The sequence below is a fragment of the Poromitra crassiceps genome, assembly GCF_964638095.1.
Source record: "Poromitra crassiceps genome assembly, chromosome: 30".
Taxonomy (NCBI): domain Eukaryota; kingdom Metazoa; phylum Chordata; class Actinopteri; order Beryciformes; family Melamphaidae; genus Poromitra; species Poromitra crassiceps.
Genome location: NC_139652.1, coordinates 15009406 through 15028107, shown reverse-complemented (window position 1 = coordinate 15028107; position 18702 = coordinate 15009406). Strand labels below are relative to the sequence as shown.

General features: G+C 44.8%; 1 protein-coding gene across 2 annotated transcripts in view; it reads right to left on the bottom strand.

The window, feature by feature from the left end:
* mon2 (MON2 homolog, regulator of endosome-to-Golgi trafficking) overlaps positions 1 to 18702 on the bottom strand; it is an 86259-nt gene that overhangs the window by 30323 nt on the left and 37234 nt on the right. For both annotated transcript variants that reach the window (XM_083663096.1, XM_083663097.1), the window contains exons 6-19: positions 16254 to 16351; positions 15547 to 15672; positions 14497 to 14688; positions 14081 to 14205; positions 12826 to 12965; positions 12267 to 12420; positions 9972 to 10162; positions 9255 to 9336; positions 7012 to 7193; positions 5036 to 5148; positions 3175 to 3279; positions 2444 to 2524; positions 1872 to 1945; positions 36 to 126 (exon numbers count right to left, since the gene is read on the bottom strand). In XM_083663096.1, the coding sequence (XP_083519222.1) occupies positions 36 to 126; positions 1872 to 1945; positions 2444 to 2524; positions 3175 to 3279; positions 5036 to 5148; positions 7012 to 7193; positions 9255 to 9336; positions 9972 to 10162; positions 12267 to 12420; positions 12826 to 12965; positions 14081 to 14205; positions 14497 to 14688; positions 15547 to 15672; positions 16254 to 16351 (1754 nt within the window). The remainder of the gene's footprint in view (positions 1 to 35; positions 127 to 1871; positions 1946 to 2443; positions 2525 to 3174; positions 3280 to 5035; positions 5149 to 7011; positions 7194 to 9254; positions 9337 to 9971; positions 10163 to 12266; positions 12421 to 12825; positions 12966 to 14080; positions 14206 to 14496; positions 14689 to 15546; positions 15673 to 16253; positions 16352 to 18702) is intronic.

The following is an 18702-nucleotide window of genomic DNA, read 5'->3' as shown; positions in this document are numbered from 1 at the left end:
AGTTCCACCCAACACTTCAAACAGTAAGTATTGACCTTGTTGGTTCCATAAGCCATCTCCATGGCCTCCAGGGAGAGCGAGCACAGGGCGTTGATCAGGTGATGCAGGGAAACATCATCCAGGTACCTGGAACACAAACAATGACATTCAAATATTCTACAGTGCACATGTGCATACTGACAAATGCTGAGCAAGCAGATCACTAAAGGGGAACACTATTCAATTTAACAACATACAACCCAGTAGTCAAACACTCTATGAAAGTCTGGGCTTAGCTCTTACCCCAAAGGGAGTATTGGAAGGATCTATACCTCACTCAACTCTCACAATCTAGAACCCTTGATACATTTAAAAAATCAATGGGAGGAAGAATTAGATACAGATCTTTCTGAGGATGTATGGGAGTCCATATTAGAAAAAATATTCTCCTCTTCAATTTGTTTAAAACATAAAGTCATACAATTCAAGATTGTACATAGACTGCATTGGTCCAGGGCGAGATTGGCCAAATTTACACCAAACATGGATCCTAATTGTGATCGCTGTCAAACAACCCCAGCCACTTTATCACATATGTTTTGGCTTTGCCCAAAATTAGTAGATTTTTGGCATTCCATATTTAAAAACATTTCTGATATACTAGAAATATCCATTGAACCTCTTGCCATAATTGCAATCTTTGGTGTGGTCCCACATGATCTCTCCCTCAACCAATGCAGTAAAAAGATGATAGCGTTTGGTACACTTCTGGCTAGAAGACTTGTACTCCTTAAATGGAAAGACAAGTTTCCTCCAACTTTCAATCACTGGGTCAGAGATCTTATGTATCATCTAACCCTAGAAAAAATCCGATACGCTACAAGGGGTTGTGCCCTCGACTTTTATACCATCTGGCAGCCAGTCCTGGACCAGGTAGAGAAAATGGATGCTTCAAGCATTTCAAATGTATAGATTTCCCCCCCCCCCCCTCTCTCATATTTATTTTCATTAATCTGTTTTTGTTTTTGTTTTTCTTCTGTGTGTCTTTGTGTATTGATATACTGTGATGTATGACATGATGTATGTGGTGTAATAGGCTAGGGGTTCTCGTGGGATGGGTTTTTGTTTAAAAGTGTCAAGTGTATTTAAATCTGTATTTGTATTTTGTATGATATACAGAAAACGAATAAAAAAACTTTGAACAATTTAACAACATACAAGTTATTCCTCTAGTCTAATATGAGCCGAATCATATTTATGGACACAAACAACTCTGTCCCAAAGCCAAAATATAAAGTTGGAAGATTCAAACTTGTTATGTTTTCATTGATAATATCTACATGTACAGCTGCTCACAAACAACAAATGGAGACTATGTTTGTTTGACACAGAGAATGGTTGTTTTTATGCCTCAAAAGTAGAGTCTGCACACGTAGAGACGTGCTCCCTGTACAATTATGCTATGGATTGTTTCTGATTCGTCGCATTGACCGAAACATAAATCCATACACTAAATCTACTGGGAGCAACTCTCTATGCAGTGTGCCGACTAGACTTTTTTGCCTGTTGCTGATCATTTGTTTGTCCTGCAGCTTCTAACTGAGTGGATGTGCGTGCTCAACGTTTCTTTGTGTTTTTATGCTAACTTGATTTATTCTTTGGTAGCCTCATCAGGTCTAAACCAGAAAATGCACAACCAATCACTTTGATCATCTTTCGTAATTGATTTTCTATGGAGCAGCTTCAAACTTTATACCCGACAACATCTCACGTTGTGACTTTTAGCTCTCTGGTCTGTGGCTTTTTTTTATTTGATTTTTGTTTTAATCTTTCCAAGCCTACAAGGATATTTTTTAGTGGTCCCCTTTTCTAGATGAAGGACTGGCCCTTACTGGGAGCTCTCAAACAGTCTGGACAGGATGTTGGAAATGACTGGCAGGTCCGTCATCACGGCTGTGGTCAGCACCTGCTCAGGATAAAGGCACAACAACGTCCAGTTAGCTCACCACCTTGAACAGTTGAGAGAAACATACAGTGTGCACTCACGTGTGTGTGTGTGTGTGTCTATCTGTTATGCACTCATGTGTGTGTGTGTGTGTGTCTCTATGTGTTATGCACTCATGTGTGTGTGTGTGGGAGTGTGTGGGAGTGTGTGTGTGTGTGTGTGTGTGTCTGTTAGTGATCACCACAGCAAGGCCAATAGATTATGAAGGTATATTACAGTGGCAAAACGCCAGAGAACTTGAATGTATACTCAGAAAATATTCGCACACTTGTATTCGGAAAATATATTCAGACATTTGAGCAACACATTGTAGTTTCTATTCCATTTATTCAAATACTGACTTGCACATTGGTACATCTTGTGGTAAATTGAGGTTGTTGTAGGTGTGTGAATATTAAGTTCTCAGGTGTTTGGCTGCTATAATAGCTTTGTTAACAGACATTGTATTAGAGCACTCACCGTACTGGGGCCCTCCACAGCTCGGCCGGGCTTCAGAGCCCCGCCCGCCCCCGGCTTCAGCCCCAGGATCCACACTAAGTGCTGAGAGAGAAGACAAGAGTGGGTGGCCATATTGGATCTGGCTGCCATGGTGCTTTTAGAAAAGTGTGTTTTGCACAGGGTTATAAATCGAGTGAAAACACACATTTGGAGGCCGCCACTGGAATGCTAACACATATTTTCAAAAATCACTATGAAAGTTAATCCCCCGAGATGGTACCGACCAACCCTACTGGCTCAAGGACTATAATAAACCGCTCATTAAATAAGTGAGTAAGCAAGTTTTAAATGAAGTCTGAATGGGCTCTCGTCTCTTGCACACAGTACCTGAATAAATACACAAAATAACATTGAAAACAGGGAGGCTGACATCTTTCAAAAATGTCTACTAATTATTTTTGAACAATTATTCTTGGCAGGTAATATTAAGTTGACCAGGCTTTGGTAGGTGAGGTAAAAGGTAATTTCAGACAATGTAGTAAGTACATAAAGTTTATGTACCAATGCGTTCTTTATCAAATTGCCTTGTTGAATAAGGATATTAGTACGCGTGTGTGCGTGTGCATGTGTGTGAGAGAGAGAGGATATTGATTGCCTCTTTTGCCCTGCCTTATCTGATAAGGGAGTGTGTGTGTGTGTGTGTGTGTGTGTGTGTGTGTGTGTGTGTGCACAGTGCCAGGTGGTAGTAGTACCTGCAGTGTGGCCAGGACCAGCTGCCACGAGGTTCCCAGCACGGCACCATGGCAGTGGGCCAGGTTCAGCAGGGTTCGCATACACTGGATGTTCTTAGCAGTCAGCTGACAGAGGGACACACAAACACATGATAGTTACATTACATGTATGTAGGGACAAACACATGATAGTTACACTACATGTATGTAGGGACAAACACATTATAGTTACACTACATGTATGTAGGGACAAACACATTATATGTACATTACATGTAGGGACAAACACATTATAGTACTGTCAGTGTCGTTTAGGGGTGCTCGCCACGATCCGATCCGATTCCGATTCCTGGGGTCACGATCCGATTCCAGAATCGATTCTCGATTCCAACGATTCTCGATTCCAACGATTCTCGATTCCAGAATCTAGAATCGATTCTCAATTATGTAGTTTTATATTGCAATAACACACAAAGGTAAATATAACACAAAAAATGACAAATGTATTAATGCTGAACTTCAAATTCAACTTCTGTATTACAGTCAGGGCCTAAATTAATTTAGCAAACTAGGGGGGAATTCCCCCCTTATGTTCTTCAGATAAGATAGGCTGGGGGGGATCTGTAGACTTTGAGAAGGATTTATAGATTTTGGGGGGAATACATTAACCAGAGTTCTCAAGTGCAAGAGGTGGTGGCACCGTGGCAGTACAGTACACAAATGACATGAACATTTGGACACTTATTCAGCCGGTATCTTGCATGTTGCGTTCAGGTGCACTGTAAAAAAAAAAAAAACGATTTTAAGAATCGATTCTTGGGAGTTTGGAATCGATCCAGGAATCGTGGCATTAAGAATCGCGATCCTTTCAGAATCCATTTTTTGGAGCACCCCTAGTGTCGTTACATTACATGTTATTGGGTATTTAGCTTGAAACAGAGAAAATTGCGATGAGTGCATCAACAAAATAAGCTCAAATTCCTAGATACAGGCTCAGAGACACAGTGCCATGACAATATCCCTGTGAGCCTTGAATGATCGTGTCATATAAACGTGTTTGGGAAAGGAAGAGACAAGAGCTAAGAAGGAGCTATTTCCTGACAGACAGTAAAGATAGAGCGTTATTGCTGTGGGGAGAACTCATGTTAAGTGGTAATGATGGTTTCAGCTCAGGGTCAAGGCCAGTGACTATAGACTTTGACATGTTATTATCCCAGAGGGAAATTGAAATACGTAGGCTTGGTGTGTGGGTGTGTGGGTGTGTGTGTGTGTGTGTGTGTGTGTGTGTGTGCCTGCATGTATGTGTATAACACGTGTGTGTTCTTGCTCTGAGTGACCTCAGTGAGGTCAGGCAGGGCCTTTATGTTTTGTGTACTGAGAAGTCATTACTTGATTGGTTTGGAGATAGAACCTTACCTCGCTCCTCTACCCAAACCCCGCTCTGGATTCCATCCCCCATCCTAATGGCTTTTGCCTATATGATTTATCTCCTGCTGTCCTCTCCTTTATGGAACGTTGTTTTTATGACTTTGATTTGTCTCTATTGTTACGTACGAGGGCTGCCCCCTCCTGATCGATGCTGCAAATAGCTTTGATTTATCATTATCAGCTAGCAGGTATAGTGCACTCAGTAGTCAGTACACTGCAAACAAATAAGAAAAAAGTTCACTGCAAAAACAAAAACAAAAACAAAAAAGTACACTGCATTTTTTTTTCTTTTTAAGACCCCGTTTCGACCAATCGATTGGTCGGAGTTGCGGTCGATTTCTGGCCGACCAGGATAATCTTTGCAAACTTGAATGAAACTTATATGTCAAGTGTAACCGTAGTCTCTAAACCACTGCGTGTGTCTGTGCGTGTGCGTGTGTGTGCGTGCCCTTACCACCACAGTGCCCTGGGGCTGGGCGCTGAGCGGCTGTCCCACGGCCACCACCTGCTGATGAGACTCACTCGAGGGGCTGATGATCTGCACACTCTGGCCCTGGATGGAGTAGGCTGTGGAGAGATCACACACAACACAACACACACACACACACACACACACACACACACACACACACACAAAACACACACCCAGACACACACACACACACACACACAACACACACACACACACACACACACACACACACACACACACACACACACACACACACACACACACACACACACACACACACACACACAACACACACACACACACACAGGAATCAGTCTTCCAAAGAGGGTCGGTAATGCACACAAACAGGTTTTGTAACGAGCTTACGACATGGAAGAAAAGCTTGCGCTTAATTAGCTCAGAGGCAAACAGCCAGCGCCAGTTGAGACCCAATTTGCAGGCTTATCTCTTAAAGCTAATATGCAAATAGCGAATATCTCCGAGTGTTCGCGGCTTGAGAGCAGCTGTGTGTGTGTGTGTGTGTGTGTGTGTGACAGATGTATTCCACGCTGGCATCGGAGAACTGGCAGTGACCTAATGTTGTAATGCTCATTCATGATTGGTGACTTTAATCTCGCTCTCTGAGAGAGAGAGAGAGAGAGAGAGAGAGAGAGAGACGTCCCCTGACACGTTCTCCTCTCTGTTCCTAATTGGAAGTCACCGTGGCTTATGGTCATCAGAGTGCAGCATCAGGGGGGCAGACAGGCAGAGAGAGAGAACACTTCACATGTGAAGACCAGCTAACCATATGGGAGATGAGAAGTGCTCATTAAGTTATTAAGTCACATAGAACGCACATGAGCAGAGGTGTCGGAGAGCCATCAGCAGGCTTGTAGCATGCAAAAACACTTCCACCCACCACCAGCAGGGTATATGGCTTCTAGCTGTGTGGTACAGTAACATATCAGATTTGTAAACGTGCGTGCGCACACACACACACACGGCCTACTTGTGGGGTACAGCAGCGCTTCTCAAACTTTTTCAGCTTCAGTAGTACCTCCTTTCCCTGATTTCTGAATCCAAGTACCCCCTTTACCCGACTACGACATTTTGCTTAGAAAACTGCAAGAGAAAACTCTAGCATAATGATGCAATAGAGACAGTCGGCATGTCTGGGAACGCCCACAAAATGTTAAACGGCTGGCGCGCGAGTGGGGTAAAACCGCCGATATATCTCATGGGCTGACTCACCAAAAGACGGTGCTGCGGCTCTAAACTCCAGGTTTGGGGGTTCTAGAGCAGAACACAAGACGTCTGCTCAGATGTGCGTTTACTGCGGTGGTTAAATCCCCGATCGTGTCTGCCTGGGTTGGGCTATCAGCTAAATTCTAACTTTGCTGAATGGATAGAACGGGTGTTTTTACCCCACCCTGACCACGCCCCCAGCCAGGCTGGGCCAGCTAACCCAGCGTCTATGACGAGACGTGGCCTCGACCTATGAATGAATGATAACCCACCTTTTGAAGAATAGAACATTACAAAATAAGAAACGGAGTGAAAGCGTTGCAATTTGTGCCTCCTGAGCAGATTTATTTTAACGTTTCATTTATTTTCATGGTTTATTCTTACATTTTTCCGTTTTCCCCTCTCTCTCAAGTACCGCCTGTAGTACCTCCACGTACCCCAGTTTGGAAACGACTGGTGGAGTATCCAACTATGCCTAGTGTTTGCGTGTGTCTGTGTAAAGGCATTTAAGCATTTCACTAGAAAAGAACAAGCACAAACTCACAATAGTAGCGAGTGGTTGCAGCACAAAAACAAACAAAAACAAACACATTACCATCCTCAGTTTTAAATTGTGTGTTTCTTTCTTTTTCTGCTTTGCTTCGTCCTTTTGAAGCCTTCCCGCGCTTTAGGACTATTGCTTCCACCGTGTTTTCTATGCACATTTAAGTGGCGCCCGCGGCCACGGCGCTAACCTTTGCCGGAGAGGTTGGCGGCGTTGCTGCTGAGCACGGTCAGGGCGTAGTGCGGCGGCAGAGAGGCCTTGCAGATGGCCGTGATGAAGGCGTCGCGCGGCGTCACCAGGCCCAGGCGACCGCACAGCGAGGCCATGGTCAGCTCCGCCTTCAGGATGTTCTCTGTGGCCGTCTCGTCGGTGCTAAAGAGGAGGGAGAAGAAGAGGTCCACGAGACAGAACAGTGATGGAGAGTGCAGTGTGTACGCTCAGTGGCATGTGTGTGTGCTCCTGTTGTTCTGGTGCCATAGAGTCTCATTCTGAGAAGGATGAGTAGGTGTCCAATGTATTCACTAGCCTGGGTAAACCCAGCCCCCAGTGACCTGCTCAGACCTCAGACTGACGCTGCTCTGACTGAGAACAGGGCCGTTTCTCAATACCAAGAATGCATTCTTGTTCTTGGGTTCTTGGGGAGAACGTTCTTGCTAGTCGTTCTTGGAAGAATGAACTTGCTAGGTCACAAGCACACATGACGCTGTTGGCAGTTTGAGACGTTGCGTTCTTGAGGGTATTGCGCAATACCAGCGCAGAGGCCGCCTGCAGTACTACACAAATAAAAAGCTCAGCTGATGTAGATGCAGCCAATTGTGCTCTGGAACTTTTTGCCATTTTTCGCCATAAATGTTCGTAAAGTGGCACTTATTGAAACCTACTACCCTGCTTGTAGGTATCAAAAGTCATCAGAAATTAATTTAGTGATGAAATAAAACTTTAAATTGTAAAAAAACTTTCCGGAGCTTATGGCGTCTTCTCTGCTGCGTTCTGCCTCTGCTTATGCCGAAATGCATGCTGGGATATCTGCCTTGCCAAGTTGACACAAGTCACCAACCAGAGCATCCTCGGTAAAGTGGGCGTGTCGAGAACACATCCGGGAATTTTAAGCGTTCTTGGCGAAATGTGAACTTTGTATTGGAACAGTACTTGGGCTGCGACTAATGACGTTTCACAGGGACACAAGAACACACAAGAACGCTTATTGAGAAACGGCCCAGGTCTGAGAGCAGGTCATGTGGGGGCTGGGTTTACCCAGGCAATGTATTCACATCTGGGCAGAATCTTTGTGCCTTTGAAAAATGTGTGGTTGTTTTTGTGGTCAAGATAGATCTTCTCTTGCCTGGCACCACCCAACCCTCAACTGATCCCTGAAAGTGCAAACTATGTTGATCCCAGACTCAAAGAAGAGTGAAACAAATCTTTGAGCAGCGGGTGCAGTTGCATGGACTGGACACTAGGCTATATTTCATCTGTGAATGCAGTCTTAGAGTGGCCTAAATGGTACTCTCAAATTGCTAATAAGATGCTGGCTTGCCAATGTGCTACAAAGGAATGAGCTAGGGACGTTCAAAAAATGTCCATAATCGAAATTCGGGAAAATTAATGATCAATTATCGATCATATTAATATATATTTTTTAATATATATTTGTTTTTATTTTACAAAATGCCTATGTGCGAAGCGCTATGAAGCGATTTTCAATCCACCTGGTGGTGCTCCGTGAGGGAAGCACATAGTACGCTGGCTCAATCACATTGATCTGGTGTTGAAAACCCACAACGATATGTATGGGCAGCATATCCATCTCGAGCCGGGTGATATTTTCTGCACGCCGGGCCGAGGACGAGGCGCCTTCCTCGTTAACCAGGCTCGGATGTAGGCTACGCTGTTCAAGTGGTGAATCATTGGCGTCTAGCCGTGTTGTACTTATAAACGGCATCACAGTTCTTCTTGCAATGAACAATGTCGTCTTTTAACTCGAAATGGTCCCAAACAAAACTTCGCTCACTTCATTTCCTCGTTTGGATGAGTGCTGACAATGTGCTGTTGCTGTTCTCACGCAGCAAGCCCAGTGAGACCACGCCCATAGCCCCACCCAGAGGTCCTCTGTTCAGATGTCTCATAGTCCCATTGCGCCCTCACCTGGTTGCGACCACGTAGTGAACTGAAATCCACTCTTATACTGTAGTTTCAGCACATTAGGCCTATTTGATTTGATTATAAAAAAAATCGATAAAAATTCCACGTGATTTTCGATTATTGATGAACATCCCTAGAATGAGCACATACTGTATCTATTTTCTGACTCTCTTTACAACTTTATTCCTCCTCCCTGTGGGGCAATTAACCTGTCCCAGCTTCAATCTGCTAATCTAACAAGACTACTGATTACAATGTAACCGTGTGTGAAAAGGCAGAGGGCTTGTTTACCTGGCGTCGAGCAGCAGAGACAAGGCAGCCAGCAGGCCACACCAGCAGGCACTGACCATCTCCTCCCACACCAGGTGGGCTCCTGAGACAGAGACACAAAAGCATCATTCAGTCATTCTTTCTCACAGGTTTCCATAATATCATTTAGGAAGAAAAGCGTGTCTTTTGTTCCCCATCTTAATTGAATGTACAGCTAAATAAACATGCAGGAAAAATAGTGGCCACTGGGGGTCAGAACAGTGCTTCCATCCAGGATCCCAGGTATGGTACAGTCCATAAATACATCATGTATATATAAAGTGTAGGTATTTATTCTCAAGGTGCGGCTGTTCCAACACACATGCATCTCCGTCTTAGTGTTACAAAATTCTATTTGTTTATCACATCTCTAAAGGGATCTAGGACGCATTCTTATTTCTTAATATTTCTTGTCTTCGCCTATGCACTTTTCATTTGCAGACAAAGTTACATATTTGTTCAGTCATGTATATTCCAATCCACACACATCCACAGTTCTATTCTATTTTATATTCTCAGAACTATTCCTCCTATTCCATCTGAACATTTCACCAAGATTTGTGAAGTATTATACACAACCCCTCTGAATATTTCAATGTTTATGAACCATGATACAAAACATGATCAAAACACTGCACATCTGAACATTGATCCTCGAGTCTACTACACCCCCCCCCCCCCCCCCCCTCGCCTCCTCACCAGGTTGGGGATGCCACTGCTGGGCAGGGTGAGCCTCCCTGTACTCTGCAGCCTCCCCCTCTTCCTTGGCCAGCTCCCTCTCGATCATGGAGGTGATGCCGCGCACCAGGTCCAGCAGAGCGCTGAAGGCCACAGACATGGCGTAGCCCTCTGGGATGGACGGAGGCTCCACCTTGTCCAGCATCTCCAGGCTGGAGGATGGGAGGGAGGAGAGAGATGGAGCAAAAAGAGACAGAGGTTAAATATTGTATGTGTTTGATATAAGGAGAAAAAAAATTAATTTCGTCCATGATTCAAAGGGAGTGTGTTTAATGCACAGTGCACACCTCTCCCTGTCATGCACTTGATTTGAGTACTTTTGTCTCGGGCTGCAACAAATCATTATTTTCATTGTTGAATAATCTGTTGATTATTATTATCTCGATTAATCGATTAGTTGTTCGGTAATATCAGAAAATGTTTCCCAAAGCCCAAGATGACGCCCTCAAATGTATGGTTTTGGTTTTGTCCACAACCCAATGTCATGATAGAGGAGTAAACAGACCAGAAAATATTCACATTTAAGAAGCTGGAATCAAAGAATTTAGACTTTTCTTCTCTTAAAAATTACTCTGCGATTAATTTAATAGTTGACCACTAATCGATTAATCGTTGCAGCTCTACTTTTGTTGGAAGAAAATTAAGCCCATCCATGATTCTGAGTGTGTGTTTGTATCTGTCCATGCATACACATCTGTGTTTGTCTGCATCACTAGCTTATTGACCAATCCAAAATCCTCATTTTGACTTGCACAACCAACATTTGCACACGTTTTTTTTCATGTGTAAAAATCTGTCTCACTCCTCTACTTCATCCAATCACCCTGATGTCACCGAGGCAGCCTAGGTGAAGTTGAGATCATAGCTTTGACCTGGATTCATTCTGGTCCGTTTCATAGAAAGAGGCTTCATTTGTGCACTGGCTCTTCAAAGACATGAAGAAAGGGAAAGGTGCATAATGAGACTAGTCAGCTCCACTCTGCCTCCTGCTAGCCCTAATTACACCAAATAGATGCCATTAGCTTTGGAGAAGAGGAACATTTGGACAACACTACTCTTTCATACAGGAAGGCCTCTGGCTATTGAAATTCCCTGTCCTTTTTAAACGGCAGTTCCCTGTGAAATACAGAGTGCTGCCTTAATAACAATAGTGTTTTCACTCCTCAAGGGGGGCTAAGTCTTTGATTGTTGCTATAATATTATAATATGATCCCCGGTGGTTTGAAATAACCATTTATCCCTCTGTATCCCCACTCAACTCTGCCTTCAGCAGAGTCTTAGTATCTGGTAATAATTGCTTGGACAATCACTGGACAAGAACATCTTGGTGATGCACCACAGCAATAGTGAGCCAAAGTGAACGTCACTTCCTGCCTCTCTCAGCGTACCAGCGTCTGAAGAAGTATGAATGGTGGTGAACGGAGAGAGACTCAGTGATGTCACATGCGCCACAAACGATAACTATATCAACAGGCGCGCGAGAGTACAATCAATATACTCACGTCCAGTACGACATTCTGACGTAGACCACATGCCACAAAGATCAAGCAGATACCGAAGTGGACTTCTACCTTCTAAATTATTTTATTTTGAAGGGCGGCAGGAAGTGCTGATTCATTGTAATTATGGCCAGCCTGATTCCATGTCAGAAACGATGACTTCCAGGAGCTGGACGTGCTGGTGTGCTCTCCAGGGTCAGGAGCTGGACGTCTGGTGTGCTCTCCAGGGTCAGGAGCTGGACGTGCTGGTGTGCTCTCCAGGGTCAGGAGCTGGACGTCTGGTGTGCTCTCCAGGGTCAGGAGCTGGACGTGCTGGTGTGCTCTCCAGGGTCAGGAGCTGGACGTCTGGTGTGCTTACGCATCGCTCGTCTTACGGGAAGAAGCCTTACGGGAGAAGACACCGCCTTCTCCACAACACTTTACAGGAGGTGCTGCTGGCCAACACAACTATCACAACCATCCAGTTAGCCAGCGGGTTATGGGTAGGCGGGACCTCCATCATGCTCTAACGAGTGTGCCTGAGACAATGTATGCTAACAGTGACGAACCAAGCTTATCTCTACAACAGCAGACGGGCCCACTAAGCCCAGCTGGATCTCCACAACAAGTTGGTTTTTTGAATTTATCGTGAGGAGTCCAGAGATCTCCTCGCGAGATCTGGCGCAGGTCGGGCCCGTTGGACCCGGCCGGATCTCCAAAACAGCGTGTGCGTGTGTGTGTGTGTGTGTGTGTGTGTGTGTGTGGTAACAGCACTCACTAGGTGGCTTTGGCACTGCCCTGGACACTGACAGTCATAAGGGGGATCCAGGTGCCACGGTACTCGAAGGCAGCCTGCGTGCTTATACTGCCGCTGACCCCTCCTGACCCGGGACCGCCCTGCGCCGACCCCTGGGCACCCGAGCCCGAGGCACCTGGACAGAGGGTCAGAGAGCAGGAGGGTTGGGAGGCAGGAAGAGAGTGGGGTCAAAACAAACAAACAAAACACACATTTTTGTTTTAAAAAAATGTCACCACTTTTCATGTCTGTATTTCCATTGTACCTTGGAAATTTATTTTGAGGGGATTTTTATTTCTATTTTATTTTTCTAATCTTGCTCTACGAGTAATACACTTTGACAATGAGGCAGTTGCTTAAGTGTATATGAACAAATCACGAGTGCAAATTCTGTGACTTTTCCTGGATTTCCATAACCATAGGGATCCTGAATGCTGCATACATTAGGAGAAAGAGAATCCTCAGTCTAAATTTATGAGAATAAATATTAGAATTTGATTCTCATGAATGAGTAAATGAGTCTCGATACTTGTGAACTGACCGGCAGGTGCACTGGTGACGGCGCTGTTGCCTGCGTTGGGGACGATGAAGAGGGATTGGATGAAGGAGCCCAGGGCGTTTACGATGTCCCTGAACACCTTGGTGGAGTGCTGCTTCATGTCATAAGACTGACAGAAGGACCTGGAAGAGGACAAGGACAAGATAGGATACATACAGGCTCAAGTACAGGTCACTTAATGGTGATTCTACATTCATTCTTAGTTGACAGCAGACAGCGCAATAATTAGAAGTTGACATGGCTAACATAATGATAAGATAACCAAAATACAAATTAATGTTGAGGTATGATTCACCGACTGATGATCTAAAAAGATGTTGTTTGGATGGGAGCCTGGGGGTGAGTGTGTACCTCACTGTTTACACCTTTCTGGGTAGATCTAGGTTATTACAGAGCTATTTAGCTGCCATGATAAGATACATTGTGCTGCTTGGCTGCTATTGTAAGAGTCATTAAGGAATGATTATCAACCAGCATTATGGTGTCTGAGGCACAAAATACCTCCAGTGAAGCTGTGTTCACACCAAGATATTTATTTTTCTCTCTGTCGCTTGATTCAACCCTTTGGAATCGCTCTGTCGCTCTGTTTAAATCGCTCATCAACAGGCACACGAATTGACGGACATGTGGGGGTTGTTACGCAATGTCATGATATTTGTCCACTACGAGCCACCGTCATTGTTTACAAGCTAAGCCTATCAGCGTGCTCCTAATGCGAGCTCCATACCGGTAGGACAGACTTCACTTCATGTCAGCTGTCAGCCTGTCAATGCGGTTTGTTGCCACACAATAAACCAGCGGTTTGTTCCAAGCCAGTGTGATCCTTGACTTACTCTCACACGGCAGCCAATCAGCGTTGAACAGCGAGCGACTGATGCCAGCGTATTTTTCATCTCGGGCGACGAGCGTATTTTCTCCCTATCGCTCTGTCTCTGTCGCTCGGACGCCCAGCGATTTTTCTCCCAGGCGAATATACGCTCAATCGCTCGTTTGCATTGACTTTGTATGTAAACTCGACGCCAGCGAAAAACTTTAATAGGTCGGTGTGAACGCAGCTTCAGAGGTGGGAAAAAAGTGAGGGGGGGAAATAAAGAAAATACTGAGATAATATATTTTTTTAAGGTTGCATGTATATATAAAGTTTTGAGTTGTCAATCGCCACAAGTTTGTGTATCATAGTTTAATAAGGACATTAGTGTGTGGTTGTGTTAGTATTGTAGAATTTACTCTTACTTACCGTAATAAATGTGGCTGCACACAAAGCCTATGGACTGATTCTACGGCCACGGCTCTCAGCCACTGTGGCTTCTCCCCATCCAGAAACTTCACCAGCAGAGACAAGAAGATCTCACACTCCGTCACCTGCAACACACAGAACAGAGGTCCAATCTATGTTCAATTTATTGAATGAACGAATGAATGCATTTATTTATTTATTTCAAACATAAAATAAAAACCAGATGAGTAAACAAACAAAACAAGGAAACATTGTCCGAAAAGGAGTAGGTAGAAGCATAACCATATATTCCTACCCCTTTCTCACTTCTCTATTAAACAACTTAAACAGCTTCTTGAATCTATTTACAAGCAAATATAAATATTCAGACCGATATCCCAAATGTATTTTCGCCGTGGTAAGATCAGGCCCCTCACCAGTAAGCTGTAGAAGTGCTTGATGAGGACGGAGACCACGCGCAGCAGCCTCATGCAGATGGGAAAGTAGGGTTTCTCCACAGGGGCTGGTGAGGCCGCGCTGCTGCCCTGACGGAACTTGATGTTGGGGGAGAAGAGCTTGATGACCAGGGGACACACCCGCTCCTTCAGCAGGAAGCTGAACTCCTGGTGCTGAGGAGGGGAGCAGAGAGCGGAGGGAGACGGCACGGTCAGAGGGAGTGCAGGTGTGCCAAGACACACAGGTAAGTGCTCTTTTAAATTTATCGGGGCCAAAAATGTGAACATGTTGCCCCTCCACTTAAAGTGTACAAGCAGCCACGGTGTTTTCAAGAAGAAGGTACAATTGTGGCTTCTTGAACAAGTCCCTGTCTAAGCTCTGATGTACAGCTTCTTTTGTGTATTTTGATATGTATGTTTCTCATCTCTCATTGCATAAATCATACTGTATTGAATGCTTCTGTTAATTATTTCATGTTTATATTGTTGTAGTTTTTTTTTTTTTATATCTACCTGTTTTAGACCAAGGACCACAATGGAACGAAGTCTTGACTTTATTGTGCTTTATCCTTGATGTTATTGTTTGAGATCCGTGTCTGTACTTTGTTTAGTACTTTGTATTTCAATTTGTAACCGTCAAATCAAATCAAATCAAATCAAATCAAATCACTACAGTTAAAGAATATGAACTGCATTGCATCGCATTGCATCAGCTCTGATGCTAAGATTACGGTATATAAAATGTACAGGTGGAAGGACAAAATAACAACACCTAATAACATATTAATTGAGCACCTAATAATTTCTAGGTGGAAACCATCCTGTTAAGTCAACACCTGCCAGTAAGCTTCAACCTATGATCACTGTTATCTCTTTGCAAACAGTTGGTCCATGCTTGGCATATGGCGTCATAATTTTCAAGACGATATTCCTAATAGTTTACACACTGTGAGTGTATATCAGCTGCTCCATGCTGTATTCTGCTGTAACAAATATAACTGTATTATCCATAACATGTAAGGCTTCGTGTACCTCTAGGAATACCCCAGGGAAATCATTGAGAACAGACTCCAGCAGCTCCAGGCCGAAGGTCCTCGTCATCTCCGTCATCCCCACCAGCCAGTAGGGGGCGTCAGCGTTCACCAGCTGGCACAAGTCCTGCCGGGACACACACACACACACACACAATAGGACTCAGAAAAATGATCAGAGAAAAGCGCAGCGTGGGTGGGAAACAACAAGGGAGCCAGGCTGCCTTTGAACAACTTCCTGTTGCAAATTTCATTTTATTGAATGGGTGAAAGCACCCAGATTATATTTAAAATAGGTCAAAATAGGTCAGATACTTTTAAATACTGTACAAATGTGTCATTACAGACGTCAAACACATGACATCAAACATTAAAATATCAGTTCCGGTATTTGCTTTGTGAAAGAATCAAAAGCAACACAAACAAAACAAATACTAACTAATAATAAGAACATCGGGGTGATGTTTTGAGTAGGGAGACTCCCCTTCAAGTGGGAGTTACAACGTTCTAAAGGGTATGTATCTCCATTGTATACATGTCCATTTCTTGTTTATATTCCACAAAAGGAGGAATTCTTAACTGATCCACGTGTGATCAGACCATGACCCATTGCCTCAGAACCAACTCTGTCCAAAGGTTGCACCCTCAACAGATGGGGAGAGGGTGCACAAAGCTGCAAAGAGGGCTGCCTCCCCCTGGTGGACATACCTGGAACAGCATGTATGCGTCCTTTGCGCTGGGCCTCAGAGTGCTCACAGACCTCCGGTTGGTGTTGCCCTGGACAGGAGGAGGCTGCTCCACAATGCCTGGGGTGGTGAGGGGAAAAGGTTCTATGTTCTCTATGTTTTATGGTGTGCTGATATGTGCACAATACATAACATACTGTATGTGCTGTGAAGAGAAGACAAAGACACATTTCCACTAAGGTGGACAATAAAGTCAATCAAATCAAATCAAATCAAATCAAATCAAATCAAATCAAATCAAATGGAGAAAGACAGGGGTGGAAGATAGATAGATAGAGATTGGGTGAGAGGGAGGGAGAGTGAAGGAAGGAGGAAAGAGTGAGAATGAGTGGAGAGAGAGAGAGTGAGAAAGGGAGTGATGTGGGGAGAGAGGGAGAGAGAGATGGAGAAAGGGGGTGATGTAGGGAGAGAGAGGGAGAGAGAGAGGGAGAAAGGGAGTGATGTAGGGAGAGAGGGAGAGAGGGAGAGAGAAAGGGGGTGATGTGGGGAGAGAGGGAGAGAGAGATGGAGAAAGGGGGTGATGTAGGGAGAGAGAGGGAGAGAGAGAGGGAGAAAGGGAGTGATGTAGGGAGAGAGAAAGGGGGTGATGTGGGGAGAGAGGGAGAGAGAGATGGAGAAAGGGGGTGATGTAGGGAGAGAGAGGGAGAGAGAGAGGGAGAAAGGGAGTGATGTAGGGAGAGAGGGAGAGAGAAAGGGGGTGATGTGGGGAGAGAGGGAGAGAGAGATGGAGAAAGAGGGTGATGTAGGGAGAGAGAGGGAGAGAGAGAGGGAGAAAGGGAGTGATGTAGAGAGAGAGGGAGAGAGAAAGGGGGTGATGTGGGGAGAGAGGGAGAGAGAGATGGAGAAAGGGGGTGATGTAGGGAGAGAGAGGGAGAGAGAGAGGGAGAAAGGGAGTGATGTAGGGAGAGAGGGAGAGAGAAAGGGGGTGATGTGGGGAGAGAGAGAGGGAGAAAGGGGGTGATGTAGGGAGAGAGAGGGAGAGAGAGAGGGAGAAAGGGAGTGATGTAGGGAGAGAGGGAGAGAGAAAGGGGGTGATGTGGGGAGAGAGGGAGAGAGAGAGGGAGAAAGGGGGTGATGTAGGGAGAGAGAGGGAGAGAGAGATGGAGAAAGGGAGTGATGTAGGGAGAGAGGGAGAGAGGGAGAGAGAAAGGGGGTGATGTGGGGAGAGAGGGAGAGAGAGAGGGAGAAAGGGGGTGATGTAGGGAGAGAGAGGGAGAGAGAGAGCGAGAAAGGGAGTGATGTAGGGAGAGAGGGAGAGAGAAAGGGGGTGATGCAGAATTGAGGAAGGGAGGATTGGGGAGGGGAGAGAAAGTGAGAGAAAGAGAGACAGAGAAGCCAAAGAGAGGAATGGATAGAGAGAGACAGGCGGACGGAGGACGAGTCAGAGAAAGAGGCAGAGTAGGAAGAGTGAAGGATGGAGGAAGAGAGAGTTTACATGAAGTGGGGAAATAAACCATTCCCAGCTCGTCATCTTGTTCGTGTTATTTAACATCTAAAAAATGACAGGCAATGGTTAGAAAAACATGCTTCCAGGAGAGCGCTTTTCCACAGCAGTTCATATCACAGATTTACGTTGGATAATTTGGAAAAATTGTGATACTGTCACAATAATTGAGTTCCCCTTCCTTCCTACTGTAGCTGAGTACTTGGTGCTGAGCTGGACGGGCTCTGCTCGGTGCAGTGGAAATGCGTTCATGCACAGCGAAAGCCCTTGGAAATAATGTTTTTTAACACTAGTGTTTTTATTATTCCAGTATTGTAATAATATAAATTGTAAATGTTTGGCCTTTAAATACTTTAACTGTCAATCTGGAAAATAACAGAACTTTTTTTTTTGGTACAACACATCACTGGGCATTGAATGTCCCTCGCTCTCTCTTCCAGAACGCTAAATGGTGCATTTTGGGGTTGTCCAGGTTGGGCTGGTGCATGCGTGCCGCGGTTCACTCGGTTCTGTATGCCTGTATTCCCACGTGGGTCTGATCTCCCTGGAGAGTATCGGTCCAATCAGTTTTTACAATGACATCACAGGCTGGATTAGCCTACTAACACAGGAGTAGCCTGTACGGAGCAAATTGTGGAATATTAAGTTTCACTTTCAGACTCTGCTGCTGTTGCTCCGCTGGGCTGTGAATCGGCAAATGACAAACATGAGATATCACAGGTGACAGATGAACAAACAAACAAAGAAACGGAATGAGACAATCCATAGTCGTCCCCTGGGTTTCTATTGTGAGGGAGAACAACAACACACTGACACACACGCACACAACCTCATGCATGACTGCACCTAAGTATGCAGAAGAACCTGACACACACACACACACACACACACACACACACACAGGTCGCTCAGAAGCCTTTCTCTACGTCTCCTCCCTGATTACACTGTCAGAGCCAATCTCATCTCC